This window comes from Coregonus clupeaformis, chromosome 7 (genome assembly GCF_020615455.1).
Source record: "Coregonus clupeaformis isolate EN_2021a chromosome 7, ASM2061545v1, whole genome shotgun sequence".
In the NCBI taxonomy this organism is placed as follows: domain Eukaryota; kingdom Metazoa; phylum Chordata; class Actinopteri; order Salmoniformes; family Salmonidae; genus Coregonus; species Coregonus clupeaformis.
In genome coordinates, this window is record NC_059198.1 from 24494424 (window position 1) to 24516522 (window position 22099).

The window sequence follows — 22099 nt, forward strand, 5'->3', positions numbered from 1 at the left end:
ATTTAATGATATTCCTATCACCATGTACATATTACCTCAACTACCTCAACTAGCCGGTGCCCCCGCACATTGACTCTGCAACGGTACCCCCCTGTATATATAGCCTCCCTACTGTCACTTTATTTTACTTCTGCTCTTTTTTCTCAACACTTTTTTTGTTGTTGTTTTATTCTTACTTTTTTTGTTTAAAATAAATGCACTGTTGGTTAAGGGCTGTAAGTAAGCATTTCACTGTAATGTCTGCACCTGTTGTATTCGGCGCATGTGACCAATAAAATTTGATTTGATTTGATTTGATTTGATCATCTGAACTATGTACTGTCTCTCACCCCCCTTCCTACATAACGGGGGAGGCGCGGGGACCTTCCCTAATAATCTTCCTTCTTTGGAAATAATGTCATTCGTACTTGTAACATATTTTCATAGACCTATCTAGAATACTTCTAAAGCTATCTAATGCAACTTTAAAAAAACATAAAAACTCTCTCTCCCTACACCCATTCCCTATTGAATAAGTGAGTCTTTCTATTTAACCCCCAACCACGCTTCAAATCTTCCATTCAACATCAACAAACCAAATACTTAGTAGTATCCGGTTATCATTCATACCAGCCGTTGAATTCCCTCATACACACAGATTTCACCTTATGCCATTCAAATGCCCAACAAAACATAATAGTTCAATGGAACCCTCTATTGGCTCTCTACTATTTATACATTACTTCTATCACCACATTAGTTATGGTCCGATTACCCATTAAACCTTATCACATGATCAAACAACGGCACAACCTTAAACTCATATCGGCCGGCTGGTAGCCCAGTAACCAAGAGCACCTTGTCAGCAACTGAGAGGTCGCCGGTTCTAATCCCCGAGCCGACCAGGTGAAAAATCTGCCGATGTGCCCCCGAACAAGGCACCCAACCCCAATTGCTCCTGCAAGTCGCTACGGACAAGAGCGTCAGCTAAATGACCGCAAATGTAAATATTCTCTACTTTCTCACCCATGACGTACGTCTACGTTTGGGTGAGAAAGTTCATACGTATATATCGTTAGAAATGTATAGGTACCTCTCAAATAATCGCTTCGTGGTGTTTCTAGCCAATTCTTAATCGACACAAATTACTTCTTCAAACATTTTACCCGTGGAACCAAAAAAATAGACTGTCATTTCCCGGACATTGCCCTTTCGCTTAGCTCTGCAGTCGCGATGGTTATGACCTGTTTTGTTACAGTATTTACACGGGTCCTTACACTCCCTGGCAAAATGTCCCTCTTTGTTACAGTTAAAGCACTTCCTCTTATCTTCGCGCTTCCAAAAGCCATACCCTCGCTGTCTCTAGCCCCTCCCCTCGCTGTTTCTTAAAATCCGTTCCACAGTTTACATGCATCTGCCTAATCATAACCTCTAACTTCTCCACATCGAGATGCCCAATAAATCCATACCTCTTCTCCCAAATGGATCCATAAAACATATTTCTTCGATCCCTCCCTAACATATATCTTTCATCCCCCGTTAATTCTCGGACCTCTTTAGAATATTTATTCCCCATGGTAGCAAAATAAGAAATCCCCCCCTTTAGTAATAATTCAATCCAGAATTATTTCCTTTGGGACTTATTAATAGTGCGACTTTTGAAAAATGTTATGATCTGCTTTTGTAATCAACCATTAAAATTATTCAACCCGTAACCCAGAGTTTTTTAAGACCCCAGTTTTAAACGGATGGGACAACCATTTTTTCTCACGCGACATATTTTAGTCACTCCCTTTAAACAATTATCACGTATTTCGATGGATCATTAGGTCTCACATTTATACAACCTTATACGATTTTTTGCTAACACTATCCGTAACCTAGAGGTCGTAACTGCTCCAGTTTTATGAAATAGACAGAGTTAGAGCAAATCCCCAGCTGCTTCTGACTCTCGACTTGTTTAATGTATCTATCTCACACGACGATAATTATCTCCATTCCTGTTTATATTGTAAAGACTGTATCTCGTACAATCTCAATATTAACTAGTTTATTTTGGTAATAGCTATTCATCTAGGGTCAATTCCGGACCCCCCTTCCTTCCTTTATAATTCTCTTATGAGATTTTGGTAACTATTCTCTGCCCTTCACAATAATTATTATTCTCATACAAATTCAAATAATCTCACCAAAATTCATGAATAAAAATTACTGACCTCCTCCTTGCAGTCGGGATTAAATGCTTTTTCAATCTCGTTAACGTCTTTATCGTTCATAAGATTCATCACCGGCCTGTTTATAACCTTAACGTCGAAGGCCAGGACTATTCTCCACGGATGCTATCATCCGCCCGTGCACGGTTTCGGTGTCCTTAGAACGACAAAGACGTATTTTTGAGATCCGCTCGAAGGACCACTTGGCATGAGAATTTCTATCTCTAATTCAACCTAAGCTTGAATCATTACCAGGGGTTGTAAGGCTCTGGTTATAATCATAAATGATTCAAGGTCCACAACCAGCAAGAATGATCTGTATTTTTAATCATGGAGAGCTCTGGCGCCAAAAAACATACATACAGCTTTATACCCCTTGACACACAAAGGCACTTTGCTCCGCCCACCTTTAGGAGGCTTTTTTTAACCCGTTTTCTCAGTCCCCTTCACCCTGGAATGTTTAGTCCCGCCCCCCTCTGTTAGTGGGTTGCCACTACATTTTAATTCTAACACCGTTCACACATTTATACTGTATTTGGGGTGAAATCCTTTAGTCATTATTCTTAAAATACAAATTAATCTATCAGCGTCACTGATCTGGTTCATTACCACCAACCCCGGACTGTCTTGTCTCATTACGCACACCTGGTTCCCATTCCCCCTGATTAGTATGTGTATATATGTGCCCTCTGTTCCCCACTGTCCTTGTCGATTATTGTCCCATGTCCGTTGGTCTTGTGAGTAGCGTGTATTGTGCTCTTGTTATTATGGGTCTCGTCCCGTGTATTGTTTAGAGGTTTACACCTCGCTCTGTTGTTTGGGTTACATCCCTGTGTTTTTTATATATAAATATATATATATATATATATATATATATATATATATACACGTGTTTGTTTTGGGCTTCGTCCCCGTCGTTGTTCATGACATACCTTGTGGTTAGTGGAGAAAATAAAACCCCTATTACGTATTCCTGCGCCTGTCTTCAAATCCTTATACAACGTGACAATATTTGAGATTCTTCAAATAGCCACCCTTTGCCTTGATGACAGCTTTGCACACTTGGCGTTATGACATTCCTGGGAGTGTGTTAACTTAACATTTTTATTACCATAGCATTTTTGTATGTTCTCTATAGTTATGTACTTGAAAATATATAAATTGACCAATTTGGCCACTTGGGTACATTTGGGCAAACTCGTGAGAGACACCTGGGAGACTTGATACAAAATAGTATTATGTCTTTTTATTGTTCAATGTATCACTGAAACGTTTCAGACACTGCTGCCCTCTTGTGGACAACATTTAAATTACACCCAGCTTCCTATCTGAATGAATGGCCTTTGCATTTCAAAGATGATGCAACAACAAAAAATAGAAAACACATTTTTGTTTGTATTATCTTTTACCAGATCTATTGTTATATTCTCCTACATTAATTTCACATTTCCACAAACTTCAAAGTGTTTCCTTTCAAATAGCATCAAGAATATGCATATCCTTGCTTCAGGTCCTGAGCTACAGGCAGTTAGATTTGGGTATGTCATTTTAGGCGGAAATTGAGATTAATGGTCCTATCCTCAAGAGGTAAATGCCGGCCCTTCCGAGGCATACATCGAAATCGCTAAGCAGTGTACTTCGACGCAGTGTACCGATGCCTGTTCACTTTATTAGAAGCACGTGATCAATGACGTCCGAAGATTTGTTTTGACTTACTGGTTTGGTTTGTTTGGTAGAAGACAAAAAGGCTACGCTACCGGGCGTGGGGAGATCATTTATAATTTGGCTGCTCTAAATTATTTTGACCAGCAGGTGCCACTAGTGTACACTGTGTTGATCAAAGCCTCAAGTAATGAACCTATTTTCAACACAATTTGTTGGAAAACCTCAATGCTTCAATATGTATATATTATTCATTTTCTATTACTGTTCCATTCACTTCTCGCTCCCCTATGTAGATTCCTCAACATACTTTTCTGCCCCCACCACCCATCGGTCATTTATCAGTGATACAGTTGTAAACGTGTATATTATTATTAATTGTCTCATTCACTTATTTTTTTTTAAATCTGCACTCTTGGATCCCAGAGCATAAGAGTTTCGCTGTACCCTGCAATTACATCTGCGTCCATGTGACTAAACACAATCTAATCTAATCAGGAAGCTTTGTTTCCCCAGCACTATGAAAAACCCAGCAGCGTTGCCATTCGCTTCAAGTTCAGAGCTTCAAGTTCCTTGGTGTCCACATCACCAACGAACTATCATGGTCCAAACACACCAAGACAGTCGTGAAGAGGGCACGACAAAGCCTATTCCCCCTCAGGAGACTAAAAAGATTTGGCATGGGTCCTCAGATCCTCAAAAAATTCTACAGCTGCACCATCGAGAGCATCCTGACTGGTTGCATCACCGCCTGGTATGGCAACTGCTTGGCCTCCGACCGCAAGGCACTACAGAGGGTAGTGCGTACGGCCCAGTACATCACTGGGGCAAAGCTTCCTGCCATCCAGGACCTCTATACCAGGCGGTGTCAGAGGAAGGCCCTCAAAATTGTCAAAGACTCCAGCCACCCTAGTCATAGACTGTTCTCTCTGCTACCGCACGGCAAGCGGTACCGGAGTGCCAAGTCTAGGTCCAAAAGACTTCTCAACAGCTTCTACCCCCAAGCCATAAGACTCCTGAACAGCTAATCATGGCTACCCGGACTATTTGCACTGCCCCCCACCCCATCCTTTTTACGCTGCTGCTACTCTGTTAAGTATTTATGCATAGTCACTTTAACTCTACCCACATGTACATATTACCTCAACTACCTCAACTAGCCGGTGCCCCCGCACATTGACTCTGCAACGGTACCCCCCTGTATATATAGCCTCCCTACTGTCACTTTATTTTACTTCTGCTCTTTTTTTCTCAACACTTTTTTTGTTGTTGTTTTATTTTTACTTTTTTTGTTTAAAATAAATGCACTGTTGGTTAAGGGCTGTAAGTAAGCATTTCACTGTAATGTCTGCACCTGTTGTATTCGGCGCATGTGACCAATAAAATTTGATTTGATTTGATTCTTGACACACTCAAACCAGTGCGCCTGGCACCTACTACCATACTCCGTTCAAAGGCACTTAAATATTTTGTATTGCCCATTCCATGTCTCAATTGTCTCAAAAATCCTTCTTTAACCTATCTCATCCCCTTCATCTACATTAACAAGTGACATCAATAAGGGATCATAGCTTTCACCTGGATTCACCTGGTCAGTCTATGTCATGGAAAGAGCATCCTAATGTTTTGTACAATCAGTGTATATCGCTCTATTATGCGTGGGAATACTTTGGAACAGATTTCCAAAATTAAAATCACTTGGAGCTGATTTGATGCTGTTGTTACAGTCTTTTATGTCCAACAACTACAACTCTTTTTTTTGTTCAGAAAACTTGTGGGGGCCAAATAAAATCACGAGCGGGCCACGGGCCACCGGTTGGGGAACCCTGAATTACATCATGAATATAAGTGACAATCTTCCAGAATGGCGTGCTGTAGCCTACACATATTTCAGAGAGATGGCAACCAATAATCCTAGAATCATAAAGTGAAATACAGTATAAGAAATTTAGACAAACAAAGCTTGATGTGATTTTGTACATAATCAGAAAAAAGGTTTTGAGAAACTGTTTATTTGGAGCACAGAGACAATTAAATTGGACAGCTCAGTAAAAGTGCAGGGATTTCTGATGTCCTGTTGCTTGAATCACTCAGTTTTTTCATGTTTGCAAGATTTTCACATAGCATTGTATAAACCATATATTTAACACTTCCTCTTTAGTTTACATTTACATTTACGTCATTTAGCAGACGCTCTTATCCAGAGTGACTTACAAATTGGTGCATTCACCTTATGATAGCCAGTGGGACAACCACTTTACAATTATTATTTTTTATTTTATTTTTTATTTTAATTATTATTATTATTTTTGTTACATATATTTTGTGGGGGTGGGGTGGGGGGTAGAAGGATTACTTTTATACTATCCCAGGTATTCCTTAAAGAGGTAGGGTTTCAAGTGTCTCCGGAAGGTGGTCAGTGACTCCGCTGTCCTGGCGTCGTGAGGGAGCTTGTTCCACCATTGGGGTGCCAGAGCAGCGAACAGTTTTGACTGGGCTGAGCGGGAACTGTGCTACAATTACCTTTAACACTATTCATCTCAAAGAGACAACTAAGTAACCTCTGAGAATTCAGTTTCAGGCAGATTTGTAATATACAGTAGATTTCAACCTGGGTTCTGGGTTCAAATTACATATCTGCAAGCCCTGGATGAAAGGGGTACATCAATGCTCTGGCAGATGAAAGCGCCTCAAGTTATTTATAGCACTTAACTTATACAAGGGCTTATGCTGTCTGAAGTGTTTGGATTTCTTTTCACCTTTTTTCAGAATGTTGCATAACCAATTTGGTTCAATCATAGCGGAAATGTTAAATATATCACACTTTTTTGCATGATAGTCCCCATAAACATCTAAATTAAGCTACTGTAGTGTCATACACTGATTTTTTAAATAAATATTTTGGAAATACCTATTCATTTGCAAGTTTTAAACTGTCAAGAAACCTGTCATGGTTTAGAATGTATACTGAACACAAATATAAACACAACATGTAAAATAAAAGATCACAGAAATGTTCCATACGCACAAAAAGCTTATTTCACTCAAATCTTGTGCACAAATTTGTTTACATCCCTGTTAGTGAGCATTTTTTCCTTTGCCAAGATAATCCATCCACCTGACAGGTTTGGCATATCAAGAAGATCATTAAACAGCTTGATCATTACACAGGTGCACCTTGTGCTGCGGACAATAAAAGGCCACTCTAAAATGCGCAGCTTAGTCACAACCCAATGCCACAGATGTTTTGAGGGAACGGGCAATTGGCATGCTGACTGCAGGAATGTCCACCAGAGCTGTTGCCAGAGAACTGATTTCTCTACCATAAGCCGTCTCCAACGTTGTTTTAGAGAATTTGGCAGTACGTCCAACCGGCCTCACAACCGCAGACCACGTGTAACCACGCCAGCCCAGGACCTCCACATCCGGCTTCTTCATCTGTGGGATCGTCTGATACCAGCCACCCGGACAGCTGATGAAACTGAGGAGTATTTATGTCTGTAATAAAACCCTTTTGTGGGGAAGAACTATGCCTACCCATGCCCACCGATGGCTGCGCCCCTGCCCAGTCATGTGAACTCCATAGATTAGGGCTAATTTATTTATTTCATTTGACCAATTTCCTTATTTGAACTGTAACTCAGTAAACTCATTGAAATTGTTGCATGTTGCACTTATATTTTTGTTCAGTATATTTGTATATTCAATTGAGAAGTGCACACAGCCTTGCCTGACGACCCAAACTGAATTATTTCGCTGCTCTATCGTTCGCTACATAATTCAGTCTGAGACTGCCATCATTGAAGTCGTTTGTGGCGACGTCAAAATGAGGGGTGTTGTACAAAACACCCCTCAGCGGTTGGATCATCTCTAACCCATTAGCGTATCAAAGCCAATGACGAATTTTCTAAATGCCGCTTTACCTACGTGTGCTCTGGCTCTGGCCCAACCCATCGGTTTCTTGGACCAATCATTGGGGAGGTACTCAGATCCAGACTCATTGCGGAGAAGAAACTAATGTCCGTGGGCGTGGCGTTTGGCCAGAGCAAGGAGTTTGGGTAGCTAGGCAACACAGGCCCCGTGTAGCTCAGTTGGTAGAGCATGGCGCTTGCAACGCCAAGGTTGTGGGTTCGTTTCCCACGGGGGGCCAGTATGAAAATGTATGCACTCGCTAACTGTAAGTCGCTCTGGATAAGAGCGTCTGCTAAATGACTAAAATGTCTAAAAATATTGAGGCCCACCTAATCATCAAGAGCATTATAGAGACATAAATAGAAAACAATAAATCTCAAAGTATTAACACTAAAATGCAATTAATTTACAACGCACACATTATTATCACCATCATTATAACTGTGACAGTCTGTGTCCTTAAAGGTTTGTCAGTGTCCCCTCTACAGCAGCTGAATGTGGAATGCCATCCAGCCAGTCAGGGCAGCCACTCCTTTCGCACGAACGGCCCCAATCAGTATCGCCATGACGGCGGGCTGATACCCTGGGGAACATAGTGATCCCGGTGAGAACATTCCCATCCACTTCTCAGGTGGCAGGGGCAGGCTGTCTCCTGTTGGGAAAGCTGCTGTCCGAGGCCTGTCCATTACACATGCCCTTCACCGACCATCTGACCTCGTTCCCTTTTAAGGCTCACAGGTTGTCGCTCCCTTTTGGGAAATGTCAGTCATCTCTCCCATTAAAACAAATGTTGAGTGTTCAATGGTTCAATTCATGTAGAGTTCGCTCCACCAATAAATTAAAGGTCATTCTGTTTAATGGGTTTCAAAATGTAGCCCCAAAGCTGTTGTCTTCAGACCCTATTTACACAACATGTGTATTCTTCATAAAGTGCCATCATACAGTGCTATCTTCCACCTGTTGCTCTCATGGCACCCCTTGGTTTGCTCGAGTTGCAGTAACTCATCATTGCCATAGAATGGCGTCTACTTTGAATAACATCCAAGGCTGGAAGTAGCGCACAGTGGTTTCTTTTGACCCTTTGGACACTGGCGCAGAACAAAGTCAAAGTTCGCCGACGTGGACATTGCGTAGAAGACGTTAGCTTTGTCCGGAATGAGTAACTCTGAAAAACAGAAGACGTGGGGGTTGGTATGAGAAAGGAGAATATTACATACGAGTACACTATTAAAGTCCTCGTCAATCATTCAAGGACAACACTATCGTCAGTGTTCTATCTTCAGTAATATTTCTACTGTAGTTCAGTACAGTTAATGCCAAACTATGTGGCCTCTTTTTTTGAGTGGGCATATGTACTGTGTAAGAGCATTGATTGTGTACTACCTCTTTCCCGGGAGATCACCTGTGTGAGGGTGAAGTCTTGGCAGGTCATGTGCTCCAGGTTGTGTTTTTCCAGGGCCCTCTGGATCACCTGGGCAGTTTTTTCCTGACTAGTCAGCTGAGAAGGACACACAAGTCAAAAAAGCAGTTAACATGCTGTAAAATAATGAGGACGTGAAGGGTTTGGCTGCAAAACCTCCCTTCAACCAACCAGAGTATCTTAAATAAGACGTCAGTCTTATCCCGCCCCGCCCATCTCTCTTTTCCTACTAGCACTGACTTTGCTGATAACATCTTTATTGAGGACAAAATGTTCTTACTAAGACCGTGATATGTGGTTGTCTCACCTAGCCATCTTAACATGAATGCAATAACTGTAAGTCGCTCTGGATAAGAGCATCTGCTAAATGACAAATGTAACCTGCACTGCAGTTCTTATCTTCGTTTTGATCATAACCAAATATAATGTACAAAGCTAGAGTACTATACAAATTATCCCTTTTAAAACATTTCCGTAACAGCCTTGAACCCAAAGATAATCCCTACCCCCAGATCCCAATCCAAGCTCACCAGGATGCTCTTGTACATGTTGCCGTTGCCAGCCTCCACACTGACCCTCACTATACAGGAGTCAGCCACCTGTCTGTTGTAGAGCGGGAGGGAGGTCATGGACACAGAGCGCTTGTGATGAGAGGCCAGCATGGGTTTAGGGTGGGCAGCCACAGGAGCAGGGGCAGAGAGGTCAGGCTGAGAACTGGAGGAACAATTGGAGGGACAACTGGAGGGAGTGGAGCCATCCGGGGAGGAGGTTAAGGCATCTGCCACATTTTGACAGGAGCTGGACAAAGACTGGGACAAGGGAGAGAGACAAAACATCCATGAGTGCCATTGGGAATAATGAATTAGTCTTTCAGTTTGTCTGTCTGAGATATTGACCTCAGCACATTTGTGGACAACTGAAGTATTGAGCCATGCTTCACCAGAGGCATGTGCTAAGCAAACACCACTCCTGCTTGGCTTCAAGGATCTGGTCAATTGACATTCCAGTTCTCAAGGACATCAGTTTCTATGGGCTGTCAATGGGGATCACTGTTATGAATGGGAGATTGTATACAAAGCTACATAATGAAATACTTTTGAATTGCTTCATTGTGTAACTACTGGTATTAGTAAAGTGTAACTAGAGGATGTTTTGTAGTACAGTGTGTTCTATTAAAACATTTGAAACGGCTTTAACCAGGGTGAGCAATGACTGACAGAGCGAGAGACCGAGTCAGAGGTATGTCTAAAAGGGAAAGGAGAGCCCTGTACCTGCAGTCTGAGTGTGGAGGGAGGGGTGGAGAGGTCCTCCATCTCAGAGCCACTGGACCCTGAAGACGACACACTGATCTGGTCTGCATGGCTTTTGCTGCTGGGTCCCTCACTCACTTTCAGGAGTCTGCAAATACACAAACATAGTTAGAACTTTGTACAAAATGAACAAATGTGGTCAACGTACACTAGTAAAACCTTGAATACTGAATTTTGTCATTGTTCATTTATAGTTCTTGTTTATTCACAACAATGTTACAATATTTGTATATATTAGAGATGGGGTGAATACTATTGTCTTGAGAAAAATTAACTAGATGGCAACTGCTATTAAGAGAAGTGTTCAGTACGCACGAGGAGAGTTTCTTGCTGAGGGAACGGTGGCTCCAGGCACTGGCGGAGCAGAGGTCTCCTGGAGGTTCCAGGTTTCTGGACAGTTCATAGCTGTGGCAGAACACATAGAAAACACTTATGAGCCCCGAAGTCAGGGTGGACTTGTCTAAATGTATACAGCCTTTTGTTCCAGCCCTGCACTAACACATCTGATTCAAAAGCCTGCACACACTGCGGCCCTGTGTCAACCCCAGCTCTAGATGGGTTTTCTATTAATTTCCTTAACAGGCAAAACCAGGGTAGGGATTATGGGATTTGTGTTTTACATGTCATTTGAGTAGTACATTTGTGTATACAGCATATTAGAAAGAGACAATTCAGGTTCTATAAATCTCCATGGACAAGGGTTTACTGGCATCATTTTAAGACATGATTAGGTCCCATCAATCCTTACAAAGCTCACCAGCTCTTTAACTCCTCATTGCTCTACCATAAAACCAGTTGGGGACAGGTTCTCACCTCTCCTGGTCAGTGAGCAGCTTCTGGCCCTGTAACCAGGCGGTGATCCTGGTGTGATGGGGCAGGTTGTATTGAGAGCAGGAGGCTTGGAGCTGCCGGATCTGAGAGAGAATCTCAAACTCCTGCAGAGAGAGAGAGGGAGATCATGAACCCATGTCAGCTGTGTGGTTGTTATGTAACTTGTTATAAACTAGCAACACCTGACAACACGTTTAACAGTCATGGGGCTCCAATAAAGACTATCTGAGAGGCAGAGTCATTTAGAGTAGTAAGCCAACATCCCTAAGCACAAAGGTGTGCACTTTTCCCCTCGGCATGTCAAAGTGCCCCTAAAATGTGGTGGTGAGTGTACCAGCAATACAATGCATTTCATGTCCTATAACATCGGTGAAATATTTATTGGACACGCTTGTACTGTATCTTTTGCTTTCTTTACGTAAAATCCCATTCCCTACAGGCTTAGAGATCGAAGACAAAAACAACTTACCCTCCTCCTCTTTTCAAAGTTTATGAGGTCCCCCTGTCAAAAAGAGCACAACATGCTACAATACATGTAAAAACTTGACAATATGTAAGATTTGTTATCAATATTAAACATTAAGATAGCAATCAGCTAAGGTAAATATAGAATTAACCTAAAGTAGCTGCCATAACATAGCAGTCTGTGTCAATGGCTGTTTGCTTACCTCCACAGTATCTGGTAGAGCAGTGTCCAGCATGGTGAAGATAGTCAGGTACGTTCCCAGGTAAGGAACCACCCCACTGGAGGTGCTCTGAGGAGACAGCAGTACAGAAACAGGAGACAGAAGAGAGAATGTCAGAGGATTCTAGTAACACAGCTTTAGAGAATGTGTATATGAAGCTAGAAAAGGTCTTGGTCCATTATTACTGTACTTTCATAGCTTAGTAATCTGTGGCCATTTGAAACTTGCCACACGACTCTCGGTCTTTGAATATGTTTTTCCTCTAGGGGAATCAATGTAACCTCTTGTGGGTTAAGAGCTGATGTGGAAAGGGGGCTACATGTGACTTCTCAAGAAGCAGAAACTGCCACCGCAAAATACTGAGTAGACAATACTAGGATCCTTCCTTCCCTTTCTATCCCCCCATGGTAACAGCTTATAATAAACCTGTTTGTTTTACTTTCAGATACACCTAATTCTGCTATCATTTCTGTCCATTTAATGTTGCATGGAAAGAAGTGAAAGCTAAACTCAATGACCCCCACTATATATATATATATATATATATAAAATGTCTACATATCATGTCTGCAATGCTCTTACTCAATCTCTCTCTGAAGTATTGCTTACCATCTGTCTGGCAATAGGACAATTCTTGGATATCTTGGGAGAAATGTTATCCATGGCTGGTTGGCTTCCATCCTGAACAGGGGTCAAATATAAGCTAAATTCAGTCTGCATTTATGGCCTTCCATTGTCAACCTGTCTACCCATCTGCAATGACCTACAGCATATGCAAAGAGTCAGTCAAATCTGGTCTAGGTCAGAACTGCCTTTACCAGCTTATGTGGTCAACACCACATTGGTTGTTCTTAGAATAGATAAACATATCTCAATATGTAAACAATATATTGAGCTTTTAAAATCCATGCAAACATGACCAGTTGGAAATGTCAAGATGTGAACAAAAGCAGTTTTGTGCTAAGGAACAAAAGGGGTGGACCCACACAGTAAAATGAAATAAAGGTCATTAGTGTAGTGTTTGTTGACAGAGATGCAAATATCAGCTTGTTGTTACATTCGGAGCAATATGTAGAATATTACTTTAGAGCCCTCTCACTGTACCCAGACCTAATGAAGATTGACACAAACACCCAGAGCTGACAGAAAAACAGAACACCCTCTCTTTTGCTTTGGGACAATGGCTTGCTATTAACACACCGTTAGGCAATTTCACTAAACATTAACTTGACAGAAAGAAGATGGGTTTTAATAAGTCGTAAAAGTAGAATATCAAGGTGCTTGAAGATGTAAGTAGAGATCGACATCTCTTAAAACAATAAACACTCCATATTGTCATTATTTCAACAGTGTCATATCGTCTGCATTATGTTTGTAGAAAGAAAGCATACGGAGACTCAAGTAAAACATTCAGTTAAATAATTTTCCTTAAATGTATTGGATTCTTACCTCCACAAGGATCTCTCTGTTGCTCAACACACAGTTCTCATCTGGGAAGGTTTCACAGAGGTTATCAAAGATGGCCACGCTGTCCCTGAAGAACAACAAACCAATTGAATCAATCCAAAAATAACACTCAGACAAGACACCACTAGCAACGTTGAATCAATAAAGGGATTTAGAGTTGGTAAGGCATGGCATGTTGACCTAAAATTATTGTTAAACTATTCTTGACATTGACACAATACATGTTTTTTATTGCATAGTTATGTCATGAAGTACAAACTAAGGTTGGTTTAATAATGTAGGTCAATTAGGAGTAAATCATTTCTTTACTGAGCCTTAAATTCGCAGAGAGGATAAGGACACTATTGTTCATTTTTTTGCCATATTCAGTCAACGTTATTGGCCCTCTAGCTTCATGACTCAGCTAACCCTTCCAGTGTGACCGTACAGTCCGTACCTACACACAGCAGCCCAAGTCTTCCTCAGCCTGTAGACAGCATTGGACTGAAGGGCAGACAGGATGGCCCTCAAAGATGTGAAATTCTTCAGCTGCCGACACTCCTGTTTCAGAAAACAGTCATAAGTTAGAGACTGACTAGGGACTTACTACTTACAACTGAATGCGCTGAGAACCAGGATACAGGTTGACGTTTCGATGTGTAAGGCTGCACTTGGATTTGAAAATGTATCCCTCAATGGTCCACGTTACTAGATGTGTCTGACCTGTCCTACTCTGATCCACTTCTCAATGACGCAGGCCCTCTGAGCTGGGCTGGAGGCCCTGCGGACGGAAGTGGGGCTGGAGGTGGGGGAGGTGGACCGGCAGAGCAGGGAGGTGATGACCCGGTTGGTGACTGCGTTAAACTGGGCGATGGTGGCACTGACGGTGGCAGAAAGGTTCTCCTTCTTGTCTCTCTGGGACCACACACAGCCCAGACACTGGTAGGGAACCACCTTCCCAAACAGCCCCTGAGACACACAGATAAGGAAGGTAAAATGGAAGAAGATTGTTAGTGATCCACTCCTGAGGACGCATATTAAGAGCCAGAAGTTATCTGCCATGATTGACACTTACAGCGTCCAGTCGGGTGAGCTGTTCTGCGATGCCTGTGACTGAGAAGTCCATGATGTCACCCTGATCCAGTGGGCTGTCCCATTCTGGGCCTTCCTCCCCTGAGCCCTCGTCTTCCTGATTCACCTCAGCCTGGGAAGAATGGCCACCAGTATCCATTTCTATTAAAGGAGAGAGGAATGACAGAAGGGGATCAACAATGGTATAATAATCAAAGGCAATTCACAGAAAAGGTTAGGAAAAACAAGTGAATTGAGATAATCCTGTACCTTCTCTCTGGAACTTATTAAGCAGAGTTTCAGAGCGCTGGGCCAGTGAACAGAAGGAGGACAGGCAGTGAAGGTGGTCCAACAGCAGCCTTAGGGAGGGGTGCTGAGGAGGATCCCGGAAGTCCTCACTGTACTCCTCCAACCAAGTCTGGATCAGGGGCAACAGACGCCTGAGGAGACAACAACATGTGATGAAACAATGTCTTCCCTATTCCAGATTCACGGAAATAAATGTGATCCAGTTAAAAGCAGCCAGCTCACCTCCTGTGACATTCACTGTTGTCCACATCTAAAGCTACTTTGTCCCTGTGAGAGCAATTAGGAAGACAGTGTCAGAGTCATCTAAACTGGGATTGGACTACTGTCCTGTTGGTCACATTCTTCTTCAGACTGTTTTTCTTTGGTCTATCTCTATGCTCTGTTGTTATCCTGACACTGACCTCACTCCAAACTCGGTGAATAATTGTTGTTGTTGTAAAACCTGTAATGGCTAACTACCTGCTGGGTGCTTATCATTAAATCAAAGATGCTGAGATAATCATTTTGTCAGGGAAATAAGAAAGAAAGAAAACAGTCTGACGAAACGACCTGACTTTGCATGCACAGCGAGAGGTGTTGTTCAAAAACGGCCACTCTCGATGTACCCGCTCATCTGTGTCCAACATAACATTCTGAATCAAATTTGGCGAATCTTATTTGTTACTGTGATTACTCGGAATGTGTCAAAAGAGTTGGGTGAAAACGAGAAGGCAAAAGAAGAGAGAGGGAGATAGACATTTTTAGGCCATTTCACCAAACATTAACTTGATAGAAGATGGGTTTTAATAAGTAGTAAAACTAGAATGTCAAGGTGTTTTCAAACTATAGAGGTCAAACAACCTGCTCACATAATTTCATACTGTCTAATTTTAACAGTGAAATAGCTTCTGCATTATGGTCTGAGACAATGGTCAGGTAAAATGTAACAGCAGTTATGAGTACTGTAACTTAATGATATGGCCCACCTCTGGAAGAGCAGCTCTATGAGTGCACTGGTAGTGGTGAAGGTCTGGTAGGTGGACAGGAAGATCCGTCTGTAGTCGGGCTCCTGGCAGCAGTGGTCCAGGAGGTGGCTCACCAGCCGGTTCAGGGTGGCTGCCTTCAGCCTGCGCACCTTGCAGGTCCGGTACTGGACGAAGGCAGCGCATGGCCGGGCCTCGGTGGGGCTGGCTGGTATCTGGACGGGCTCCCGACGCAGGGTGATCCCATACAACACCCCCTCCTCAAACTCCTCACCCCACTCCTGCACTGGATTCTGGGTGGGAAGGAGGAACTCACACGGTGAGATGGGGAGACATGGAGCTCCTTTCAATTCCTTCAATCCTCTATTACTCTTGTATTGAAGCATACTGGACTAGACACCTCATTTTTGTTTTTGGAAACAACACTGAGGTCAAAAGGTGAATCATTAGCAGGTAAAAATAGCCATAGGTGACCACTAACAAACAAGCGGAGGTGACCCGCAAACCACTTAAACCCCCCTGAGTCACAGTGATGATGAGGCTATGAGGTTCACACGTCAACAAACTGGACCTCACATGCAACACTGACATTTCAGCTCATGTGTATAATTGCTGTCTAGGGGCAGTAGACCACTGACAGGACAGATCCTACAGACCATAATGACCAGCTGTGAGACCAGATTGATATTATGGTCCATTACAGTAAGCCTATACAGAGGCATGCCTGCCTTGTGAGCAAAATATAGACACCTCACCTGGAAGGTCTATGTGATATAGGGAGCGCTTTGGGTTTATCAGTTATTCAGCTGACTGGTGAAAAGACAAAATCATGTTTGCATCTACACACACTATCACAGATTCTTCTCATGATATTTACACGTTGGTTTAGCAAAGCTAGATTTAGATGAAATAGAGATGAGATTTTTTCGCTTTAAAGGTTTCATTCAAATCCCTCTCAGAATACTGTACTGTTTACATTAGAGAAAACACTGAACACAAATGGAGATACTCAGTGGCAGGTAGTTTCTCTGATTTCAATGCTTACTGAGAAACAATGTGTTCATTTGGTAAATCCATATGAATTCAATCACTTTTTGACAGCATCACTTTTGATTTAAACAAAACTTTCCATACATGTTTGCCCATGGAAGACCTGCTCAGAAAGTGACTTTTTGGACCTGAATGCCAAAACATTCAAGAGATAGAGGTGCTCAAAGTTTACCCATTTTGCATACCCCACCATACCATGAAACATCCATGTCTTCAGCACTGGAAAAGATAAATGGTTGAACAGGGTTGTCAAACTATTTGATAATTTCTTGAATAAAATTGACATTATTTACCTTAAATTAAGTTAATCATCCACACCCACCCTGTATTCAAGAGCATGTTGTGTCTCAACTGATGGCGGACACAACCTCAGATAATGTCTAAGCTACAACATATGCAAAATAATCTATATATTTTAGATAATTTACATTTAATATATTTTTTTTAAACATTCAAAAGATAAAGGTGCTCAAATTTGACCTATTTTGTATACCATGACATCCATGTCTTCATCACAAATATATATATATTTTTGTGATGAAGACATGGATGTCATGGTATGCAAAATAGGTCAACTTTGAGCATCTTCATTTCTTGAATGTTTTGGCATTCAGGTCCAAAAAGTCACTTTCTGAGCACTTCTACAATGGGCAAATATGTGTGAAAGGTTTCGTTCAAATCAAAAGGCGTGCTGTCAAAAAGTGATTGAATATAAATGGATTTACCCCATTACAACATTTCATACAATAGTTGGCATTTTTAGCAGGACAAAGAGCTTGACTAATGTATGCCAAAGAGGATTGGTACAGAACAACATGAAAAGGTACACAGCTTGCCTATTGAGGACAAGAGCCGTGTGGTACAAAGAGATGGCACCTGGGTCAAATAATTTAAAAGACATGATCAAAGAAATCGTAAATAAATCAGCATAAATCCCCTTTAAAATATGTAACCTATTAAATCTATCCCTCCACCCACTCAGTCCTTATGCCAGTCCCACATGCAAGTCTCTGTCACTAGCCCCCAATCAATCTCTCTGTTCTAATACACGCCCCTCATATCGGTCCACCCACTTTCTGATATAATTTAGGCTTTCCCCATCTCAGTCTGAACTAAACAGTCTGGTTTTAACATTGGCACTGATATTATCCATGTATGATCAAAGCAGATCACAGCATTTTAAGTCATATGCCATCTGACAGACAGACGTGCAGATGTTTATGGTGGGCAGAACACATGATAATCATTACCCAACTCCTAAATTACAGAGGGTTACTGATGTACAAGGCAGGCAGACGTGCGTCACAACCTAATTATATACACCTGACAAAAGACCAGGCCAAGAAAAAGAGACACTACTATCGGTGTCGTGAGGGACCAATGTCACACCATTGTCCTTTATGGAATACTGCATGTCATTATCTGTAGGTCTACATGGAGGCCAAGGCACAGAGTTCCTAATTCTATGGGCAAGGATACAATACTGTAACATCTTTATATTAGTCTTAGGTGCACCAAACTAAATTCAAAACAGACAAGAATTGTCCAATATTTGAGACTAAACATAATGATACAAATGATGGCGTCAGGATAGCTCTCGAAAACCCTTCTTCCCCATACGTAGGGTTTTCAGCGGTTACATTATCCCCACAGTTGGCTTCAAGTGAACTACAATTTCGATGCTGTGTTAATGTTTAGAAACATCAATAATCACAGCTTTCAAACCAGGTTTCGAAACTCATGCCGATATGCACCTTATCTTTCATATCAGCGATAAATACTTTTTCAAATAAGATAACTTAATGTACCCAGCTTTGCACAGATCCACAAGCTGTGTGTGCCTCCAGTTGACGAACTACACTTCCTCCCCAGTCATGCTAACGCACAGGTTTTCAGAGCACGCTAGATAGTTAATTAGCACAAGTGTCCGCCAATGTCTTCCGTAAACAAGCGATGTAACGTGGAGATATGGCCGTGTGGGAACACTAACCCTAAAAGGTCGGTAGTAATTTAAGTCTCGCCGATATGAAATATGATTTTTGTGTTTCCAATACCATACCACAAGCGATGCGTTTTAACGTTTAGAACGAGCGTCGGGGATCTTAACAAAACTGCCCCGACCAGAAAATACTATCGTCAATAGTTGCTAAAGCAGTTAGCGTCTATTAATCTGTTAGCATTATGATATCACCGTATTGTTGGAAACCAGGTATAGGCCTAATACTTGTTTATCCATTCAGGCAGTTTTATCTAATGAATAAATAGACCTTGACACAGGTCAACGATGCAAATAATAGTCTCACTGACAGATATGCATACACTGTAAATGCAGGGATATACTTTACATCCATGCAAGATGCATGCATAGCAATATGTTGCAGTGTTGCTGCCTTATTCATTAGCTGGACATTAGCCCATTCAAAGACGCCAACTACCTATTGACGATAGTACCTTCTGGCCAGGGAAGTTTTGTTAAGAGCCCAGACGCTTGCTCTAAATGTTAACATGCAGGAAACATAAGGACCAGTGGAGGTTGGTGGGAAGAGCTATAGGAAGACAGGCTCATTGTAATGGCTGGAATGTAATAAAGGGAACAGATTCAAACGTGTGGTTTCCATATGTTTGATCAATTCAATGAATTCCATTCCAGCCTTTACAATGAGCCCGTCCTCCTATTGCACCTCCCACCAGCCTCCTCTGATAAGGACCGTTGTCTTCTCAGGTATCTGTTTAATATAAGCGATAAATAATTTTCCATGTTACAGCGCTTGTTTACAGAAAACAGACGGAAGACAAGAGTCCACTACCTATGCTTCTCCAGACACAAGTGTGTAAACAGAAGACTGATGCCACAAAGTGTTGTCACTGAAAAATACTGTCTGCTGCAACTGTGTTAAAAGCGGTTTAAACCGTGTACAGTAAGTGTAGCCTATATTTTGCATTTGCCAAATGATTTTGATGTGACATGAAAGTAGAGGGCTTTATGTTTCTAGAATCATACCGCAATTAAGAATCGATTCACATTTAGATGGAATATTTGTCTGCCATAACCAATTCGCCTCTAAACAGAACATGCAAGGTCCTTGAATTATAAGGAGTAACGTTAGGCTCCTTTAGTCCATTATTGTGCTATAGTTGCAAATGACTATAATAACGCTCTGACAAGACAGCACGCACTGTCTGATTTATGACACACAGGTGTGTGAAGAGAAATTAGGCTATTAACAGCATATTACTTTCTATTCAAACAATGCATAGCCTATGATTCAAATAGCCTACATTACATTATAGTTCAGAAAATACAGTAAAACTAATGAGATAACTATCATTTCTAAATTAAAAGCATGCCGTACACCCACAAAAGTATTAGCCTACCATTGATATCTCCCATTTTCCCATCTCGTCAGTCACAGCAGAACGTTTATGGTGTGAAAACTTCCATCTTGTTCAAACTAAGTGTTGAAGCTTCGAAGGAGTTGAAGTTTACCGCTGCATTGTGATATGAATAAATGTTTTACAGAAACATATTTCTTTAAACTACATGTGTTAAACAAAATATAAAATGTATTTTTAATCTGCGTACTATTCGTCACATTTTGCGGCCGCATACAAAGTAACACCCTATCATTTGTCAAGAGCTTCCCATAGCTGATCAACAGGCAGATCAATGAACTACACTAGCTCCGCACCTAATGCCACTATCGCTAAATCCTTCAAAGCGAAGCTAGGCGTTCTTGCCTGAAACTCCTACCTTTTATACAGTGGGGCGGTATTGGAAGAATAGGCTACTTATTTGAGGGCGGTCTTGAGATAACGGGTGTGTTCTCTGGTCTGCTCTTCTGTGTGTATTTGCATATTGCCTACAAAAAACTACATGGGGGGATAATCAGCTGATCGAAGCTCGAGCTCATTGCTTCTTCAAGTTCATCTTCTAGTGAGTTTTTTGTGATGATAAAGAAAAAACCTGGATGCTGAAAGTAAAATCTGTTGTAGGCAGTGGCGACTTGTCATTTTGAGCCCACCTGTTTAGCCTTTTTTTGTATTTTATTTTTTCTGTTTTGCATGTTATTTTGGCATTAATACGTGTCACATATCAGTTTGCAAACAATGTAAAAAATAATAAATCATTGAGTTAATAAAACTGCTTACAAACATGGTCTCTTTCTTTTTAAAAAGGTAGTGTATTTCATTCAGCACATATATTTGTAGGTGGCTTAACTAACCCTGTTGGCAGCTCAATTTACCCCATACCCGGGGTAAGTTGTGACAAGAGACCACTTTTTTTGGATAAGCTATGTTTTAAAAACTAATGTTTATATGAATTCTGATTATTTCCAGGGATACACATCATCTTGAAATATATGTAGATATAATTGTTAGAAATAATACAATATTTCCCCTGATGGAATGATGCTGAATGTAAAAATAACCTCAACCCCACTATCCCCTACTGCAAATAAGGGCAGAACTCTAAAAAAAAGTATTTCTCTCTCACACATTGTGAACACACACACACTGTCCCAGAGTCTGCTTCCTCCATTGGATAGTGCTTGTTGTTGGAGTCGGTTTCCCCCAATTCATTCTTCACAGCGAGTGGACACTCTGGAAGACAGATGGACAGACAGAGAGCATTGATTTGGCTGATTTGATAAAGCATGGTCTATGGTGCATCTTCTTGAACTTGTTTTTGATTTATACTGAACCAAAATATAAACGCAACATGTAAAGTGTTGGTCCCATGTTTCATGAGCTGAAATAAAAGATCCCAAACATTTTCCATACGTACAAAAAGCTTATTTCTCTCAAATTTTGTGGACAAATTTGTTTACATCCCTGTTAGTGAGTATTTCTCTTTTACCAAGATAATCCATCCACCTGACAGGTGTGGCATATCAAAAAGCTGATGAAACAGCATGATCATTACACAGGTGAACTTTGTGCTGGGGACAATAAAAGGCCACTCTAAAATGTACAGTTTTGTCACACAACACAATGCCACAGATGTCTCAAGTTCTGAGGGAGGGTACAATTGGCATGCTGACTGCAGGAATGTCCACCAGAGCTGATGCCAGATAATTTAATGTTAATTTCTCTACCATAAGCCTCCTCCAACATCGTTTTAGAGAATTTGGCAGTACGTCCAACCGGCCTCACAACCGCAGACCACGTGTATGGCGTCGTGTGGGCGAGCGGTTTGCTGAGTGCCCCATGGTGGTGGTGGGGATATGGTATGGGCAGGCGTAAGCTA

The 22099-nt window shown here is 41.5% G+C and overlaps 1 protein-coding gene across 1 annotated transcript; it reads right to left on the reverse strand.

The window, feature by feature from the left end:
- Positions 1 to 8013: 8013 nt before the first annotated feature.
- On the reverse strand, positions 8014 to 20866 carry LOC121570506 (ral guanine nucleotide dissociation stimulator-like 1). The gene is made up of 17 exons (XM_041881967.1): positions 20227 to 20866; positions 15805 to 16094; positions 15062 to 15106; positions 14801 to 14970; positions 14535 to 14692; positions 14183 to 14428; positions 13917 to 14020; positions 13463 to 13547; positions 12623 to 12694; positions 11996 to 12082; positions 11797 to 11829; positions 11310 to 11431; positions 10812 to 10901; positions 10458 to 10584; positions 9717 to 9995; positions 9150 to 9264; positions 8014 to 8931 (listed from the first exon to the last, which is right to left on the reverse strand). Exons 1-17 carry the CDS (start codon positions 20248 to 20250, stop codon positions 8792 to 8794), a joined length of 2187 nt encoding a protein of 728 aa, XP_041737901.1. The 5' UTR covers positions 20251 to 20866; the 3' UTR covers positions 8014 to 8791.
- Between the last annotated feature and the right edge of the window lie 1233 nt (positions 20867 to 22099).

Bases quoted from the DNA above. Each gene is read 5' to 3' on its own strand.
- LOC121570506 (XM_041881967.1), bottom strand. From the start codon at position 20,250: ATGGGAAAATGGGAGATATCAATG. The intron at 14,021-14,182 runs GTCAGACACATC...TTTCTGAAACAG, and splicing joins AGTGGATCAGAGTAGGACAG to GAGTGTCGGCAGCTGAAGAA. The intron at 8,932-9,149 runs GTAGTACACAAT...TCTGTTTTTCAG, and splicing joins GGTGATCTCCCGGGAAAGAG to AGTTACTCATTCCGGACAAA.